This window comes from Silurus meridionalis, chromosome 14 (assembly GCF_014805685.1).
Source record: "Silurus meridionalis isolate SWU-2019-XX chromosome 14, ASM1480568v1, whole genome shotgun sequence".
Taxonomy (NCBI): domain Eukaryota; kingdom Metazoa; phylum Chordata; class Actinopteri; order Siluriformes; family Siluridae; genus Silurus; species Silurus meridionalis.
This window is the reverse complement of record NC_060897.1, coordinates 14,205,367-14,226,874: the sequence shown is the minus strand read 5'-3', so window position 1 is coordinate 14,226,874 and position 21,508 is coordinate 14,205,367. Positions and strand designations below refer to the sequence as shown.

Below are 21,508 nucleotides of genomic sequence, written 5' to 3'. Positions count from 1 at the left end.
TGGTTTATAGATGAAGCAGTTCTGGCATGAGTTGCACAAATATTATTAAAAATGAATAAAACAATGTTTAAGTGAACATTACTCAGAGCTGCTTTGAAGACTTAAGTAAGTGTCTTACTTTTGTCATTTGTTCAAATCATGTCAAATTGTCAGCTGAATATCTAAGGAATGTGCAACAAGGTGTTGTGCTGAACACTTTCTAAATTTCATATTCACTGCATGATGAAATAAGTCTATATTGCCTACACCTTTACCTGTCACAGCAACAGAGCTGATTTTGGACCCAATTTTTCTACTTCACTGTATTGTTTATGCAAAATTTGTAACAGATGGCATCCCAAATATGGGCCATTATGTTTGTGAAATCCTACTGCATTAGTGAAAGCTAATAGTAAAAAGCAGTTCTAAGCTACAATCTATGGCCAAAGATTTGTGGCACCTGACCATCACACTTAAATGTGGGCCTTCTTTAAAATTTTTGCCAAGAAAAAAAAAAATAATAATAATAATTTAGACTGTATTATACAGTATTCTGTAACACAGAAATTTTCCTTCAATGGAACCCAAACGTGTTCTGCCATGACAATGCCCTTATGCATAAAAGAGGATTTGTGAAGACAAAAAGAAGTGGAAGCCCACTGTGACATGCACAGGAAAGCAAACTTAAAAGAGAGCAAAATATTTGGCATTTAAAATCTCATTAAGAAATTCCTAAAATACAGTATTAAAACCCAGAGAAATGTTTTACATTTTTGACCAGATATCAAACACACTTAGCACATTTTATAAGGTTTTATGCATACTTCATTAAAAGGACCTTTTTACTTTTATAAAAAAAGACTGACTTAAGACTATGGAAAAACTATGAAAAAAGAATATGGAAAAACTGCACAGAAATGAAGATGGGTTAATATACCAGATAATATGAGGTAAAACCTCTGCAAAAAGAGGAATGGATATTATGGCTTTCCTAAAGGAAATAATGAAAACAAAATAACAAATATATGGCTTTAGTTTGGTTTTAAACCAGAAACAGTTAACAGCAAAAAGCAGTTACAGTTAAACAGAAATCATCAATCATGCATACTTTCTTGCTGACATATGTGCAGATATAGGGCTACAACAACTAATCGATAAAATCAATAATAATCAACAATGAAATTGGTTGTCAATAAATGCCGTTATCAATTAGATGGGCTGATCAAGTTGTGTGTTAGCTTGATGGTAAGATAACACAAGTGCCGGAGAGTACAGGTCAACCAGCAGCAGGAATAAGTGTGTCCCCAAGTCATTCAAGGCATGGGAGCAATTTACATTAAGCACAACAAAGAGAACTGTAACCTGCAAGTTATGCAAAGCTGAGCCTGTGTGGGATATAAGTACCACAGTGATGCATACGCACATGAAAGAAAGCACACTGAGGAAGCGAAACATCAGCACAGGAAGCAAAAACTGTACTGTATACTCTCAACATGTTGAAATGGTATAGTTTAATGAAGTGCTATTGTGTAAATTGTTTGTTTGCTATCTTCGGGACAGTTGCGCTAGATTAGTAACAGATAGATAGCAAACAAACACTAATTCTAAAAGCAGCGAATAATAACAGCAGTAAACAATAAAATTTTTAGTCACTGTGTTTTTTTTTTTTTTAGTAAATGCTTATGCATTTGTACAACGATGCATATTTTTTCCTTTTTTTTTAATTAAGCCTGTTAGATTGCTGCATTTCTCCGTTCCATTCTCTTTTTATAGCATTTGTCAACTACAACAGTTAACCTGTTTTTTTTTAAATGTGATTTACTGCGGCTTTACTGCGTTTAAATGCTTGTTTTCAATGTTTGTATATTTAATTAATGCATATATAATTTACCGTAATTTCCGGACTATAAAGCGCACCGTTATATAAGCCGCACCCACTGAATTTTACAAATATTTTTTTTTTTGACATAAATATGCCGCACCTGTGTATAAGCCGCTGTCTACACTGAAACGAATGAACTTTACACTAGTAATGTCCGGTTTGTGAACGAATCGTTCATTTGAACTGGTTCTTTTTAGTGATCCGGTCGAACCGGTTCACCAAATCGGACTGAATCGTTCAAAACAGTTCGCGTCTCAAATCAGCACTAATCAACAAAATTACTCAAGTTACTCACTTTTGAATGTGTATGACCGTCTATCCGACTCAAAATAAATCAAAATCCCTGAGAATGGGGTTCTTTTCTAGTTTCTCCAACAGTACACACATTAAACTGAAACATGCTGCTGAACAAGTGATCATCACTGAGCATGCGCATACCTGCCGATTCCAAACAGCACACATACTGCTGTTCTCAAGTCACCAGTACTGTATCAAGAACCGTTACTTTCGGACACGTCCAACATACTACTGATACCAACGAATTGTTGATACTGAGCATGCGCGACCTACCGAGCAGTACGCGTGCTGTCTGACTTTAACACACACACACACACACACACACACACTTTTTGGACTCCGAATCAGATGCGTTCGACATACTGTAAAGGCTGGTGCTGCGCTGCTGATATATGAGCACAGGTGAACTGAGGACTTAAATGAAAAGTAAGTTTATTTACTAACAACTTAAAACATCAACGTTTTGCACATCAGTGCCTGTATTGGGTGATTTAGTGCAAAACGTAAATGTAAGGAACATTTCTAGGATGATAATGATGATTTAATTTAAACAGATAAGCTATATGCCCTCATGCAATAGACATGACTTTATTTAAATGTGTTTAGTGTGTATGTTCATCCGCCGAGATGATATTTGGCTATGCATGACGTCATGACGTAAGGACGAAAAAGAACTGGTGAACCGGTTTTTTGAACCGGTTCTTTAAAACGAACTGTCCGAAAGAACTGATTCAAAAAAGAATCGGACTTCCCATCACTACTTTACACAGGCTTTACTGAAAGAGAGTGTCTGTTACACGGTGTAACAGGTGAAATATGTTGTGGCTCCTTTGAGAGAAGAGCAGCATTTTGGGAACAGCACGTCACTGCATTTTTCAGGTATTACTGCGTGTGTGCGCGTGTGAGCCTGTGGATTATGTGCTCATTATTTTCTGATGCTCATTTCTATGTTTCTTTGACGAACCCATAACACTGTTGCCAAGAAAAATAAAAAAGCACGCGTTTTGGAAACCTGTCTGTGCTTAAAAGATTTCATTTGCAACTGGAGTTAGTGAGCTCTCCCTTCACCCAGACTCAACGCGTTACAGCGGCTTGTATCTAAACAGTAGCCTACCAAGAAAGTCATTGTTCACTGTCTTCCTCCTTCCTTTCACAACTACTGTATTTCTCTTTTGGCATCGTCTTGCATTTAAAAATCAACACCGGTGAAAATTTTTCTCTCGATGCCGTGCAGCTCAGAACACAGGTGAGGTGCACTTTTTCGTTTCCGTTCGGAAATTTCATTGGTCTAATGTTATGTCGCTCAGTTTTTTGGCTTAAAGTTTGTGAAACCGGGAAAAACCCAGGAAAAATTAATAAATTAGCCGCTTCGTTGATTAAGCCGCGGGGTTCAAAACGTGGGAAAAAAGTAGTGGCTTATAGTCCGAAAAATACGATAATTATTATATACAATTGAATTAAATATATTTTCCAGATTCTTATATCTTCACAATTAAAAAAAATGTCTGTGCATTAAAAAAAAAATTGTCAAAACAATGTTATATAATATTTGATATAGATTTGTTAAGAATAGTTCTAATTTAATATAATAAGAAAAAAATAATTAAAATTGCTTCATCTTGCATACTCAAATGCTGTTTTTATTTTTACAGAAAGAAATGAGTGAATTTGTGCAAGGAGAAATTCCCCATAAACTCATCAACAAGCAGCTACTATAAGCTTTTTAATTTGTTCACCCAAATATCTTTCCCATCTCAATATGTGAATTTTTTTAAGTACAAGTGTTTTTTATACATAAATACACTGAATTATGGTTTTATATAGTTATAATAAGCAAAACATCTCTTAAAAAAATATTTTATAAAAAAAGCTGATTAATCTATTATCAAAATAATTAGTTGCAGCCCTAGCATGATATATTTATTATATATTGTGCAATGTCTGCTAATCATCTAAACACTACTTTCCTATATTTTAGTTATATTACAATATCTCACAATAGCAGCACCAGCTCTATGTTTAACTTAATATTCAAAGTTTACACATTACAGATGCTCCCCACCTTACGAACGAGTTACGTTCTGAAAGACCGTTCATACAATGAATTTGTTCATAAGTTGTTACTGTGTTCGTTATTGACTTCCATATCTCCCAATTATGTATGAGCTATAAATACAGTGGAACACGCTTATCTCGACCTCGGTTACCTCGACAACCCTATTAAGTCGACGTTTTTGAAGTGGAACTGCCAAATTCTCGCTTTGTCTTAGCATTTTTTATCGGTTATGTCGATTCTTTTATGTCGCCGAACCCTGATATCTCAAGCACAAGGGGGGAAAAATTTGCCATTTAACGTCAGTTATCTCGGTGCAGCCGCAGAAGAACTCATGAAGTGGCGGAAAATCAAGGCTTACAGCTGCTTCAGGTGTTGTATTGTATACTGGTGAATCTCTGCTGTTAGTTAGTGCACATATGCCTTTTGTTGTTAAATGTTATGCGATGAACGGGAGGCGAAAGCCGCGCTTGGCGGCGCGGAACGTGGGATGAGCAGCGAAAGCATAGAATGAACACCGGCAGGATCGGGGGGGAATCCGCGATGCGCTTTGGGAAGAAAAGAGCAGCCATTGAGAGAGTGCCGGTGGGAAGGCACGTACCGGGATACACATGAGCGATAACAACGACCGCCGTAAACCAACATATACCAACAATAACGGACAGTGAGAGTGTGGAAGTTTAAATAGGAGCTGGTGATGATGCTAAACGAGCACCATATGTGCGCGATTGAAGCTGGGAGCTTCAGAGAAAGCGGCCGAGAAAGCACCTGACACGCTGAAGGGGGCTGAAGGGGCCGTGGCAGGTGGATTCCTGACAGATAAACATGTACTGTATGTATGACTCACATGCCTTTTGAGATCTTTCGGCAAGCTTTACCTTCAAGAACAACAACTGCTGTGATCTTCAAGAGAACCTTCAAAAGATGTTCTTCAAAAGAACATCTGACTCCCTCCTAACCGACTCTTCAAGAAGATTCGTTTGTCTTAAACACGCATTTAGACTGGTTGGTAAAACGGTAACAAGCCAATGCAAGTTACCGTTTTACCAACCAGTCTAAATGCGTGTTTAAGCTTGAGCCCCTTATTTTTAAGGTGAATTTGAATTTCTTGATGATTCTCGTTTAGGTTGTGGTCATTTTGAAGATTAAGCTTGCTATTTCTTTTCTTTCTTTCTCACTCTTTCTTCCTTTTCTTAACTTTTTGTTTCTTTTATTTTGATTTTCTTTCTTTTGTTTGTGTAGTTAGTTCTATGTTGTATTTGTCTCATTCATTAAACGCTGTATTTGTCAGTGATTGCTTCTGAGTACTGCTCACATTTCAAAGTTCCTGGGATATTTGATCTGAACTACATGCTCTATTAATTGTACGGTATAAAGTAAAGGGGGGGGGGTCGCGTCTTTCTTGGCTGGGGAGATACCACTTTTATAGGATTAATGAAAGACTATAGTGTCTGTTTGGTGAAGAACAGACCAAATAATTGTAACGTAATTCTATTACCGTTAATTGAAATATTTATGAATAATTATAACACGTTATAATAAGTTATAAATATTTCCCTTTTTGCAAGCTAAATTCGCTACATTGTATAGTAAAAAAAATGTTTCTAGGTTACGTATATAACCCTAGTTCCCTGAGGGAACGAGACCTTGCGACACTGCTTTTTATAGCTTCCTGGTCATGACGCTTTCCACAGGACTGATAACATGGGATTCAGACGACACTTGGACAATGCAAAAACGTTTCCAAAGCCTTTCCTCAGGGAAATAAGGTTACATACGTAACCTAGAGAAATTTATTTTACTATACAGTAAAAGTTCCCTCTGAGTTCCCTTTCAGAAACTGTAGCTGCGTCTCACTCCCGAATACTAAGCCTTAGAGGCTGCCACACTCCGGGTCAAGTGCGCTCTGAAGCCGAATGGAGCAGGTCGACCAGAGGACTCATAGGATTACGCGATAGCGTAAAAAAATGTTGTTCCACCTTTCTCCAGGGATTCGTCTAAAGGACGTAAGTGTTCACACAGCTGGTTCAGCTTAGCTGAATGCTTTTGTTGCAAGGGAAAAAAAACGCCTAAAGGTGTGCTTCCAACCTGCGAGCGAGTGCTGAACCAGGCAGGTAAAGAAGGAGAAAGGGGCAATTCACTTTTTCTTCTGACATTTACTACTTAACAGAAACCTGTAAGGGGACAAACACACATAGAAAGAAGCGGAAGCGCTCCCAAAGCGTTGCGATGCAGCTTGAATTCCTGAAAGGAAAGTGTGGTATTACAATATTAATCACAGAAATAATCAAATCGTTAACAGTAAACACATCATTTTCTGAAGAATACATACATCATTTATAGGATACTATAAGAGCAACACCTGTACACCTGCCTATTTATGCACTTCCAGTCCAAATAGTGTGGCATGTGGCAGCACCACAATACAACAGATCATATAATTTAAGAGCTTCAGTAAATGTTTATACCAAATATTGTAATGAATAAAAAAGTGTTATCTCTGAGACTTTAATTGTGGCATAGTTGCTGGTGCCAGGCTGCTTTAAGTATTACTGAAAACTCCTAAAATTTTCACACACCACCATTTTTGTCAGACAAATTCCATCAAAAAAGGGAGATGACCTACATTCTCAATAAAATATAAATCCATAAAGTTCACCAACTGTTTCTCATCAGAGTCTTAGTAAGGGTTCATATGAAACTGTTCGATACATTATATCATTGATGTACAGAGATGGCAAAACCAATCATTAGTGAAAGAGATCGATCAGATGATAGGTGAATAAAAGCATAGATTTAACACACGCACACCCACACCCACACCCACACCCACACACACACACTGACTTGTGCTTTTTAAGGGAGAGGCCAATGTGCTGCTTCATCTGCTGCAGTCCATGATAGTCAGTATAGATGAGGTCAAAGGGTAAAGGTCCTCGCAATGGGCAACTTCCTCTTCCTGGGGGAACGCCAAGAAACCTGTGAGAAAAAGTTAAATAAAAACCTTATCAAATCAGTGCTACAGGTGTGCTTATGGATCTTTAAACAGAGCTGATAAATAATCCTGAGAAAACAGCATGTATTACTGTCTGTGTAAAAGGGATAAATCATACCATTAGCAAATTGCAAATACTCTGCACATGAAATAGCACAGCAAAATCCAAATCAAAAAATGCATGAAGGCTTACTGGAAGAGCTCTTTTGTTATGCTGCTCTCTGTAGATGTTTAATATAGTTATGGATGTGTAGTCTGTTGAAAGCACCAAGACACACACAGACAGGCAATCTGTCTGCAGACACTAATGCAAAAAGAAAGAAGCACTTTGTACTGTTCCACAATGAACACTCTCTTTTTCACTCTCTCTCTTTTTCTCTTACACATACAGGAAAAATTACACTGCCTCTCATGCCCTCATTTGAGACTCATTTTTTAAACCTGGAAAATGTAAGTAAGATTATGTGCCCACTTCAGTGCTTTGGCTTTCCATGATTCGGTCACTGATACACTGGTTGTCTTTCTTTGGACCACTCTGGCAGGTGCTAAAAATTGCATTGCTAATCTGCCAATTTGGAGATGTTCTGGCCAAGTCACCTAATGTAGCCATGACAATTTGCCCCTTGTTAAAGTCTTTCACATCCTTACACTTGCCTATTTTTCCCTCTTCTAACACAATTACAGAGCTGAATGTTTACTTGCTGCCGAACAGATCACCCACCACTTTGAAAGGTGCTAACTGTAACATGATGATCAATGTCATGAACTTCACCTGTCAGAAATTTAAAAAGTATGGCTCTGAAACACAATTGCATTAAAAAGCCACAGTTTAGCCTTTTCATTAGTCAATTAATATCTAATACTGAAATTAGTAACAATCCAAAGATGGTAACAGACCATCTTAATGATCATTCCCTTCCTTTCTGAATAAGTAACATATACTCATTGCAAAGTCTGGCCAAACATTATTTAACATTGCCTAGGCTCCCTTTCGGCAACTCAAGCTGCGTCAACAACGCTTTAGGAACGATTCTGCATGTCAATGCTCTGAATCACAAGTATAAATGTGTCCATTGGAAAGGTGCATCACCGGTGGGGTAATGTCACAACCAAGAAGTTATGAGAGCACATGCGGTAGAGACAACGCTAACTTCTGTTTGTTCAGGAAGCACTCTGTGTATGTCAGTGTCTCTTAGTTTTACAGCATGTGTCCCACTTTCGTAAAACCCGAGCAGCCTCTAGTCATGGAACAAGATGTACACACTCTCTTAAGGAAGGAAGCCATTGAGGTGGTCCCTCTGCTAGACAGTTCCCAAGAAGGATGGGAGGTTGCGTCCCATTCTGGATCTGCATCAGTTGAACCGCTCACCATTGGGGCTCAGGTTCAAAATGCTCACCCTCAAGCAGGTTGTGCCTTAAATCAGATTCGAGGACTGGTTTGTGACGATAGATCTCAAGGGTGCTTACTTCCACGTATCCATCCTTACTTCGCACAGGAATTTCCTGAGGTTTGCTTTCTGGGCCAAAGTTGACCAAAATCAGGGCCTTCCATCCGACCTTGCACTCTCATCCCAGCACCTTCACGAAGTGTATGAATGCGGATCTGGCTGCGCTGAGACCCCGGGGCATCTGCATTCTGAACTATATCAACGATTGGTTGATATTAGCTCAGTCGGAGCTGTTGTTCGACATGTCGTTCCCGAACACATGAAGGATTTGGGGTTAAGATTAAATAATCAAGAAAAGTGTTCTTTCTCCAGTACAGAGAACCCCTGGTGGAGCAGACATGGAGGAAGTTTTACAGAGCACAAGTGCTCATGTTTGTGAATCAGGCAGGGGGTATGGTTGTTTACCCCCACCCGGAGTTATGGAGGCTGTGGCCCCTGAGGGGGCACAGATCTTAGTTACTGGTCTCTCTGCTGAGGTAGTGGATACCATTCACCAATCCTGAGCTCCCTCCATGAGGAGTCGTATGCCGCGAAATGGCCCATGTTCACTGCGTAGTCAGAGCACCACCAGTCTGACCCACTTAACTGCCCGGTTGGTTCAGTACTGGAGTTCCTGCAGGGACAGTTCGCCACAGGGTTGTCTCCTAACCCTTAAAGGTTACATGTCGGCTATTGCTGCTTACCGTGCTCTGCTCGGTGAGCAGTTACTGGGTTAGTGACACATTTCCTCCATGGCACCTAGAGGCACCTAGAGGCAGAGGCTGTGTGCCTGTGTGGGACCTGGCTGTCGTGTTGGAAGCCCTGTCTAAGCCTCCCTTTGAGCCCTTGCCCGAGGTGCCCTTGACGTGTCTTACAGCGAAGACTGTATTTCTTTTTGCTATTTCCTCACTAAAAAGGGTTGAGGACCTTCAGGCCCTTTCTGTAGCCCCATCTCTCCTGGAGTTTACCCCCAGCATGGCCAGTGCGTTTCTCTACCAGAAACCCGGGTATGTTGCTAAGATGCCCTTTCAGAGCTCAGTCATGCTGCAGGCATTCTTTTCTCCTCCCATTCAGGCCCCTGACCAGGAGAAGCTTAACCAGCTGTGTCCAGAGCACTGGACACATAAGTACACAGAATGGAAATGTGGAGGAAGTCAGAGCAGCTGTTTGTCTGTTGGTCTGTATAAAAAGGGGCTCCGTGCAAACAAGCAGACCCTCAGCATTGTGGATGCTATCTAATCCTCTTATGAGTCCTCTGGTCTCCCCACACATTTTGGGGTCAGAGCTCACTCCACTCGGACTGTGGCGTCCTCTAAGACCTGGTCCTCTGGAGCATCTCTCCAAGACATTTGTCTTGTTTACTCTTTTAGATTTTCCTTTGCCCTGATTGAATTCTAAATAATGATCTACTTAACAACAATGCACTTGTTTGAGAATGTATTTAGTACGTCTGGATTGCGTATGAAAACATATGTGCACATGGACTCTCATTCTATTCTTACTCTTTTCAACACTCTGAGACCTTAATTTGCTAAGATCCCAAATTAAGATTATTGATTTCTGTTTGCAAGCAGATACAGTGTACTTAGTTCTTGTTACAGATAATACAAATACTTGTGGATAAGATGTATGAAACATCTTATACAAATAATTGTGTATAAGATGTTTCATACAAAGAAGGTAAAGAATACATTTCAAAATGTAACAAACAATAATAGCCATGACAAGTTCAAAAAATAATTACGAAAAGACAACCCTGTGCTCAGTCACTGTCTGTCTCTTTTTTTTCACACACACACATACACACACACACACACACACACACAGACACACACACACACACACACACACACACACACACACACACACTCACACGCACAAGCACACAACCTCTGCCATTTCTGGACCATTCCGGTCCCTGTTTGGTCTATTTGCTTTGACCTTGGGTTGTTTTTCAATTACCTGCACTGCCTGTCGTAGTTTGTGCCTGCTCACCAATTGCCTGGCTTTATGTGTGTCCCTCACTGTGATAATTGTCTAGTTCCTATGTTTTGTCTCCTGTAAAAGGATTTAATAGACACTGAGCCTGTATCTGAGCCAGTCCACTATTCATGTTTGTAAACATTGCTTGGCCTTGGACAATAATAACCTCTAAATAACAGTATCCTTTCAACATAGAAAAAAAAATAAATAAAGGTAAAGTTGAAAACCACAACAATTTTTTTTTAATGACTGAGACTGTGATAATGTTTTGACTATAAAGTATAACATATTCTCATAGTTGCAATTAGAAGATAGCAACAACAGGCAATGTGGGAATTCTGGGTGGAACAAAACAAGGTTTATCCCACTCATCCCATAGTATGCTTAGCGATTTTCTCTACACTGTACATGTAGTCCTTTCTCTACTAAAAGTAGTTTGTTTTGTTTATTAGGTTCTTCACATTTCTCTGCAAGAAAGCTTTTACAAACTGCATATAAGAATTAATTCAATGAATTACATATTGAAAATATACTGAACGATATATGTGTAGATAGGCTCCTTTGGTGCCTTTTAGACACTTTTATTACATTCTTATTAACTCTCATGGAGTGTGTTAAGTAATTTACCTTTTTTTTCTCCTTTACAAACTGCATTTTGTACATACTTTTAGATATTTACTGATATGACAAAATAGCATTTATTAATGTCTCTAAATGGTTTCACAGAGTCAGTAATTAAGTCATAGAAGCTAGAAGGAAATACTTTAAAAAGCATAATTAGCCACGTTTGAGGGGTTATGCATATTAATAAAATCAGCCTGCTGAAAATCGCTATATGGACACATCACTATACACAGATTCCATGAGTAGGATACAGTACTCAGACAGAGGACTTGTTCTAACACGGATGACCTCATACTTATACAAAGCATACACAGAAGCTTTAAGATATACCACTTTTTTTTTACCTCTGTAGTAAATCTGCAAAGATAGGTCAGTAAATATCCAATCTGTTTATTGGTTTGCAGTTTTTCCCATATTTTCTGAATCTGAACATCAATGGATTGTGCTACATAACATTTACAATGCATTAAGTTATCTGCTATATATAGCACAAGAAATGCAGTCTTATCCATTTTCATGTTTGGTCCAAAGTCTATTCTACATGAGCTGGAAATACACCTTGAATGGGAAACCGGTAGGACTGGACATGATTTCTTGTGCATGAACATGATTTTTAATCCCTCTCATGTATTGTTTTACATAATGAAACAAAAAACAACTAAAACTAATAAACAAGCATTTAAAATGCTTTTCCTTATTTTGCTAAAAGCTTTTGTTTGAAAAACTTTATTTACCAGTTAATCTATTCACTGATCCTCCATAATCAAATTTTAGGTAGTGACAGAAAAAAATCTGTATAAGTACACACAATAGAAATTCCTGTCAAGGGTAATATTTCCATATTGCTATATAACAAAATACATGTTATTCACGTCATTCCTGATTGTGGTCTGCTCAATGATCTGCTGAATCCTGGAATGAATGAGAGCTGAATACTGAGACAGACATTTTTTTTCCTATTTATGATAATGAATAGATATTGGATTGTAAGTGTGCCATATCACACAGAGAGAATGAAATGCGTTATAATGAGTAGCACAGTGCAGCACTTAGCCAGTAATGTTTACACATTCCCAAAACTGCTGTGGCTGCCTGATGGGTTAATTAGATATATACTAATTCCAGGATACATTTGGAGAGTTTTAATTTGCATAACGTGCACTACTACACCAGTACAAATCTGAAAACCAAACCATACACATTGACAGGTCACTGTAATAGAACAAGATCTGGGGTTAAAAATTCCACCGGAAGGATGTGTGTAAGATCACTAAGGGCTGACTTGCAGCATATCCTACAATTTATGAGCAGCAAGTAACATTGAGTTTTAGTGCAAGGGCTGATGGCTATTTTCAGATGTAGGTAGAGGATCAACCTCATGCTGAGTAGAGAATGAGCAATGCTGGATGTCAGAGCATGCGCGCATGAGAAGGATCACACACATATACACACAAATGATACTATGGACTACAGACACATCTATTGATTGTTCCAAGTAGCTCAGTTTAATTGTCTTTTTAAATCTGCCCAACGTGCTAGAAAGTACAGGGCTCCACCATAACAGAAAAATCTTTATTCGCAGTAATAGAAGCAGATTTTGGAATGTTAAGTCTATATATCTAATCTATATAATGTTTTTCACAGTCTTTTGAACGCCTGTTATATATTTAATATTTGTACCCACTCACCAGTAAGTAACGAATAATTAGACTAAATATATATTTAAAGGTACTAAGCTAGACCATAGGTTGTTTTATCTTGGTCTGTTAAAAAGTAACACACATTTACACAAACACACACACTCATTAGCTCTAATCATACCCTGTGCCCCATCCTGACAAATAAAAAATAACACAAGAGTCAGTTTGAAACTGGCAAAATTGAGTGGTTGTCAGGCGACTCCATACTTGAACTCAATTTCCTAGAACAAACTGCAGCCCACAGTTGCCTATCTAACATTGTACCAGAACATGCACAATGATCATGCACACCTGTTACAATTAAAGCTACTCTTTACATTTCAGAAATGTCCACAAGTGAAAGCTTGTTTTCACGCATCTAGAACATAGCCATTGCAAATAATATTTAAAGAGAGAAAAAATGTCTCTCTGCCTGTCTTCAAGAATAATTTCACTAGAACTTTATTCAAACAAGGCAAACAAACAGCTGGCCACAAGTGGGCCCACCACAAAATGACTGTTGGATCTTTAGGTTTTTTTTTATAATCAGAGACACCCATGGCCTGACTCTTTGCAAACTTCATTGCCAAGCTTCATTTCCAGGGCCAGATTTATAATGGCCCTGTGTGCCATCTGCTGTCCCACAGTAACCCAGTTATCTTGTCATTTAGGAGATTAGCAACATTAACCTTAATAAGAAGTTGCATAACTATGTTATCAGACTATATATCAGATGTGCTGATGTTTTATACATTGCAGCAGTAGCTATGGAAAAACCTAAAAATGGAGATTTGGCCAATGGTTTAACAACACAAAACATAACGTTTGCCGTATTAAAGAACCACACATGACATGACATGTTTTACCTTAACTTAACTAACTTATCAAATTTTGCCACTTTGTGGGCAAGGCGGGATTTTCATAGCATTATAGCATCGATAATCCATCTGCTGGGGGTCTGCTTATTAGCAGGGAGGGCTCTTCTCGGAGGGCCGTAGCAGATGAACAATTGTTCCGACTTCCTTCACGAACTCATCCTATGGTAAGTGTCCAGTGCTCGCACAGCCGGTTTAGCTTCTCCTGGTCTGGGGCCTGGAACAGAGGAAGATAGAATGTTTGGAGCCTAATGGGTTGTGGGACGACCAAGGGCACCTTGGGGATGTAACCCTTTCTAGGATGCAGTAAGGCATTGGCCATACCTGGTGTAAAGGAGGAGGAAAGGAGGGGGCCACAGAAAGGGCCTGAAAATCACCTACTCTCCTCAGAGAGCAGATAGTCGCAAAAGCAAAGTATTTTGGTTCACCTGGGCTATGCCAAATCTCTTCCAGATTTTCTCCACCACATGAGGGTGGAGCGGCCATTCCCTGGGCACTCATGACCACTAACCACCCCGTGAGAGATGCATCTGTCGTAAGCATTATGTGAAGACTGGGGACTCCGGGCACGGGGCCTAGAGATAGGAACCCAGGATCTCTCCAAACATCTAAGGCACGTAGGCATCGCCACGTGACCTTGCTAGTATGGAGGGAATTGCCCTTCCATGAGAACCCTTGGGTACTGAGCCACCACTGAAGTGGTCTCATGTGCAGGAGGCCAAGTGGAGTCACATTGGATGCTGCTGCCATAAGCCCGAGCAGTCTCTTGAACTATAAGCCGGGGCAACTACAAGCCCTCCGGCCACCAGAGGTGGGAAGTAATGAAGTACAAATACTTCATTATTGTACTTAAGTAGTTTTTTCTGGTATCAGTACTTTACTTTACAATTTATTTTTCAAACTTTTTACTTTCATTCATTACATTTTAACACAAATATCTGTTCTTTCTACTTCTTACATTTGCAAAACAGGTTTGTTACTTTAGTTTTAATCTATTTGATGAAATATCAATATATTTTCCTTGCATCGCATGCTGTTTTTAGCCCATCAACCTATTTCTTTTCATTGCACAGCTTTTTCAATCTACTGTATTATTTCCTGCCTCTCACGCATCACAAATGTAGACTAGTTTATGAAGCGAACAACAAGCAATGCAGAAGACAAGAAGAAGTCTGGGGTTAACATGGATGAGACAGAGGGAGTCAGCGATGTAAACTTAACTGAGAACAGAGACTTTCCTGATCACCTAATCATCATCATTTCTTTGCTTGTGTTTCATGGTGGATGTTCAGCCTGAATACTTTCATTATATTATTTTTAATTAATGAGCGATTATTGCAGCGCACATTTCTGTTTGGTAATTTAAAAAATATATATTAATAAATATATATTTAATATAATTAAAACCTTCAGCGAAACATGTTTATTTACGACGTCCTTTTTTTACTCAGACATGAAAAAAACATAAAAAAAATAAATAAACTCCACCAAAAAATTATTTTTAATCAGTAAACATTTGTTTTACTGATGAAAAATAACGCTGTGCTTTTGTAAAATAAAGCAAACATACAGGGGGCGCTTTCTGCCGTCTTAGTCTCCTTTCTTCATAGACACACAAATAACCTGAGTCTCAGTGAATACTTGCCTCACAGACATAATAAATATATGTATAGAAAACTCAAGAAGTCATCGAATATAAATATTCTCTAATTATGTAATCCTCGATTATGAAAGTTAAAAGAAGTGCAGTTTCTCTGGTATCATCTCATTAATCGTCCATGTTGATTAGAGTATAAAAAAAAATAAATAGGGAAAGTATTAATTCAAGGTACATTTAGAACAGATAAACATGTGCGATTAATTTGTGATTAATCGTGAGTTAACCAACGACAATCGTGCAATTAATCACGATTAAATATTTTTAGCGATTGACAGCCCTAATATTAATGACATGACGTTCAGTTACCAGCATGACACTAAAACTGGTATTAATAATGGCTACTTTTAACTTAACTACATGTCCGAGCCCAAACTTATTTACTTGCCCTTAAGTAAAAAAGTATAGTCAGTACTTTTACCCAAGTATTTTAAAACATCAGTTTCTGTAAATCTATTTAAGTGTAGTATGTGTGTACCTTTGCCACCTCTGCCGGCCACCACCAAGAACGTCCCATCAGGACTGCTTGGTCGAGGGCCTCTTATTGAAGATGAAAGTCCTCAGATCTGTCACCTCCCAGGGCTTCGAACCTGAGTGCCGTGCCGGATCCCTGACAGTGGGAGAGCATGTTGCGATGCTCCGTTTCTGCAGTTGCGGCTGCACCCGCTGAGCAGCCCCATGAAAGCGGCATGGGAGATACCACTGGAATGCCGGCAATTGTTACTTTGCCTCCTGAAACCTTTTGACTACCGAGTTAATGGAGTCGCTGAATAGGCCAGAAGGTGGGAGGGGGTGTCCAGCAGCATGGCCTTGTCACTGTCAGAGATTTCTGACAGGGCGAGCCACAGATGCCTCTCGGTGGAGGTTAGGGCGGCCATGGACTGGCCGACGGCCTTAGCGGTCTATTTAGTGGCTCAAAGAACCAGGTCCGCCATACAGCAGCGCTCTTGCCCCTGGCCACCCATAATGTCTACCACGTCCAGCTTTCGCAGCCATAGTGTGCAGGCATCCAGAGGCCTGACCTGCCTAAGCATAAGCCTTAACCTCGAGCACTGAAGTAGTAGGCAGGGGCTTGGTGGGTAGTGTTGGGGTCTTAAGGGAGGAGGCAACGCCAAGCCCAGATAGCGCGCAAGCATTTCTCCAACCTGAGGCATGGCACGGTAACATGAATTCCTCATCAATGAGAAAGCTCAAATATGTCAAAAAACAATCATCATTCAAATTTATAGGAACACCTCTCCACCTTCATATATATATATATATATATATATATATATATATATATATATATATATATATATATATATACACAGTGGAACCTCGGAGCTCGCGAGGGTTAGGGACCAAGACCGGTTGCGAGTTCCGAATTTTCGTGACCTTTTGATATGCCTCTTCCAACCCAGTAAAAACCCAAAGAACACTATACGAAATCGATTAAAATGAGTAAATAACACTATTTCACTCCATAACACTTAATTATTAGACTATTTTAACAATACTTTATGTAAATTAACAGCAATTACATGCTTAATTAAAAAAAATTAAGTACAGGTACAGTAAAGTATGCAGTAGAGAAGTACAGAAAATACAGTACAATACAGTACAGAAAATACAGTAATGGGTACTCACTTTATATAGTATGCTGAAGTATGTTTTAATGAGATAAACCTTGATTAGAAATGTTAAAACTAGCGTTTTGAGCAGCTCCCGGTTGCTCACGAGCCGATCTGAATGAGAGTCGCCGGTCGGAATGAAAGTCGCGAGCATGCGAGGTCGCGAGCGCTGAGGCGACGAGCTCCGAGGTTCCACTGTATATATATATATATATATGTATATGTGTTTTTGTGTTAAACTCTCCATGTTTTAAACCAAAGCGAACTGTGCTCCGGCTTTGCCTCCGCTCATTACGCTGCATAACAATTATATACAATATTATTTATGTACCTGTATTATTTAGTATTAATACTGCTAAAAACAGGGCAAAATTTGTTAATAAATGGGTATCGGTGGAGGTTGGGAACAGATTAATTGGTTTTTCATTATTTCTTATTAGATAATTACATTCGCTCTTCGACCTTTTCGCATTTTGACCGGTTTTAAGGAACGGACTAAGGTCGATAAGCAGGGTACCACTATATATACAGTATGTATACATATACACACACAACTATCCAATTAGCCACTCAGGTAGCAACAAGCACAACATATTTTAACATGCAGATGAAGGACAAGAGCTTCAGTTTCAGAAAGAAAATTTGGTTCTGTAACTTTATCTATGGCATAGATGTTGTTGATAAATTGGCTGGTTTTATTATTTCAGAAACTGAACTCCTGGGACTTTCTTTAGAGCTCAAGCAAAACAAAACAAAAAAAACCCCACTGGGTTATGTGGGTGGAAATGCCATATTGATATGAGAGGTCAGAAGCTCATTGATTCTCAAATGGTTTATTTATTTTTATTTTTCTTATGAGTTTGTGTCAGCATTAAAAAAAAGAAATAAATAAAAAGGCCTAAGGAAATATAGCCTGGCTGAAAATAGACCCTGGCAGCACAAGCTAAGACTACTTCTTCTGGCTGCTCCCATTAGGGGTCGCCACAGCTGATCATCTGTCTCCATACTACTCTTTCCTCTACAGCTGCCTCACCACATCCATAAACCTACTCCTTGGTCTTCCTTTTCCTTCCTACTGGTGGCTCCATCCTCAGCATTCTCCTACCAATGTACCCCATGTCCCACCACTTCACATATCCAAAAAAACTTAATCGAGCCTCTCTCACTTTGTCCCCAAAACATACTACATGCACCGTCCCTCATATAAACTCGTTTCTTATTCTGTCCATCCTCCTCACTTCCAATCAAAATCTCGACATCTTCATCTCTGCTACCTCCAGCTCCACCTCTGGTCTTTTACTCAATGCCACTGTCTCAACCATACAACATAGCAGGTCTCGCCACAGTCCTATAAACTTTCCCTTTCACTCTTACAGATACCCTTCGATCACAAATCACGCCTGCCACTCTTCCGGGTCCACCCCACCTTCCATGTTTCAAGCCCCTCGTAAAATTTTACTTTCTCTTGTCTGGCTGTGAACCCAGTGGGGAGACAAGACAGCCAGTGAGCAGCAGGCTGGTTTGGTGTCTCAGACATATTAAGAAGTTTTAAATTTATCACATAGAGTACTTGTGATATAGTACACTGTCAGGTAATTTAAAAACCAATAGACATGGCATATTATATGTTATACTAAATAAAGTTTAACAAAATAATTTGCACAATTGTACTAACTGCATTAGGGATTACTGTATTGACTGTACAGACTTAAAAAAAAAAAAAAATATATATATATATATATATATATATATATATATATATATATATATATATATACATACATAAAGCTATGTATTATTATTTCTTGACATTAATTAAATAATAACAGTCCTGTAAAAAGTGCAGACAGGTGGAAATGCACGTAACTCTAAATTTAATTTAATTAATGCAAAAAAAAAAAATAGAGGAAGAATCGACAAACAGGAAACTATACTGGGTTTAAGGTAATAGGTGATATCAAAAAGGCAATCACAGTACACGGATACTTTTTTCTTAATAAATGAAGTCTCTTGTAAAATTGTGCAGTGTGAGTGTGTGCAATTGAACTGGGTGAATGAGAAAGCTAAAGTGAAAGGAGATTGCAGTCTATAGCAGCAATGTTTTGAAAAGCAGCAGTGTTTGCTGAAAAGTGGATAAAATATATAGACTATAGAATTTATAGCCTATTTTGTTCCTTGCTAAGGGAATTCAACTTCACTTTATTTGGAACACTTTGGTACATGACATGGCATTATGACATGGTGTTGAAAGATTTAATTTCTATGTTGTTAAAACTAGGATTTTTGTTAGGCTGTTACATGGATTCAAATAGCTGACATAATTATTTAAATGTATTTTAATTAAATAAAGTCAAGTCAAGTCAAGTCAAGCAAAGCAGCTTCAAAGAAATCAACAGTCAAGGTGAACGGTGTGCATTTATCCCTGATGAGCAGCCGTGGTGACTGTGGCAAGGAAAAATTCCCTTAGATGTAATGAGGAAAAAACCTTTAGAGGAACCAGACTGAAAAGGGGAACCCATCCTCATTTGATATCAAACGTTTGACCATAAATCTTTCAACAATACAGAACACTGGAGAGTGAGAACTAACATGAGCACTGGAGTATAAGATTATAATTAATGATCTTTCTACAGTCTTATACAGTCTTTATGGTTATAAAACTAGGAGCTACTGTGCTCAACATTTGTGATCATCACAGATCCAGCATCAGCTTCTCCATGCCAGAGCCTTTAAACACTCCAGGAGGTATAATGTCAAAACCACACATGTAGTGGGATCCAATGGGCACTGGTACGTTTTTAGATGGTTGGGGATGTAATATATATATATATATATATATATATATATATATATATATATATATATATATATATATATATATATAAAATATAATTGCATGATGAGTACACTATAGGAAAACTAGCTCATATATATATATATATATATATATATATATATATATATATATATATATATATATATATATATATATATATATGAGCTAGTTTTCCTATAGTGTACTCGTCATCATGCAATTCAACAAAGATTTTACTTCTCTCTCTCATTCTCTCTTGCAGCATCACAAAATCTTTTCTCAATGGGCATATCACTCCCTGTTTTTACCACTACGTTAATAAATCCCGCAGCTATTCAAGCATGTGGGCGATGTGCAAGTGTATGTCACTTCATGCAACACATGACAGTGTTTTGATGAATATTGAGTCCCCCGCGAAAATAAACACACACGACAATAAAAAACACGCTTAAAAACACCATCCTCTTCCAGCAGGGGAGCACTTAATAACTTAAAGGCTTTTAGAGCTCACAGGCATGTAGAAAGTGTTTCCAAGCTGTTCTTTCCCTTTCTCTTTTTTTTTTGTCTCAGTAGGCAAAGGGTTGAAGTGTTCAACTTTCCTTCAGTCCTTCCTTTTTGCTGTCTCAGCTCTGGGTGTGAATAGTGGATGAGAGCCCCATAAAGACAAAATATGTAGCTTTATGTCAATTAAAGAAAGACAATGTACACCCAAAAACCTTTTATTTTGTTAACAATTAATTATTAGTGCAAATGATAAGGAAAGCATTGCAGATACATGTTTGTCTTGTAACCCATTTTTAACCCCAATTTTGAGACTATAGTTTCCATTTCTCTCTGACCCATGACAGGCTGTGGAAATAATGACAAAATATTGGTTAAGAGTATTTATTCTGAATAGGCATACAAATGTGCAAACATACAGTAGTTAACTGGACAAAACTAAAGACATACTGTAAAGCAAAAAAAAAACCACAAAAATTGGCATGACCATAAACACTAAGTCCTGTTGTGTAATCATGAGATGTAACTGATTCCAGGTGTATGCTATCAGAATGTAGGTAAGCATGTATGAAACAAATGTATATTAATGCTACATTAACATTAAATAACCTACTTTTTTAATGCTGAAAGTACTCTAATTACCTATAATGTTTCCTCTAAATTTCAAGATCCAAAATTTTCCACTTGAGGCATATTTATCAAATAACTATGTTTAGTAATTGTGAATGTACAATATTTGTACTTATAAGAGTCTGTATTTATGATGACTGTCAGGTAGTATTTAAAGTGTTAAGATTAACTTGGTAGTGTGTCCTTGCTAACACCAATTTATATATATATATATATATATATATATATATATATATATATATATATATATATATATATAAAATGTATGTGTTTACTTTGTGTTATATTTGATTTGTTTATATTTGACTTTAATGGTGTTCTTGGCTAAGGCTTGGTTGTGTTAATTGCTGTTACAGGATTTGTAAGCTTCATTAATAGTGGACTAAGAGGACTCTTGTTAGTGTTTTGGTCAATACCGTGTGAAATGTATCCCTGGGGCATGTTAGATAAGTACAGAAATATAAATGTTTTATAAATGTTTTCAAAACTAAATGGGCC

At 38.1% G+C, this 21,508-nt stretch overlaps 1 protein-coding gene across 2 annotated transcripts in view; it reads right to left on the bottom strand.

Annotated features, from left to right (window-relative positions):
• Positions 1 to 21,508, bottom strand: part of LOC124396311 (alpha-1,6-mannosylglycoprotein 6-beta-N-acetylglucosaminyltransferase B-like) — a 116,391-nt gene that overhangs the window by 20,660 nt on the left and 74,223 nt on the right. For both annotated transcript variants that reach the window (XM_046865394.1, XM_046865395.1), the window contains exon 9: positions 7,059 to 7,190. In XM_046865394.1, the coding sequence (XP_046721350.1) occupies positions 7,059 to 7,190 (132 nt within the window). The remainder of the gene's footprint in view (positions 1 to 7,058; positions 7,191 to 21,508) is intronic.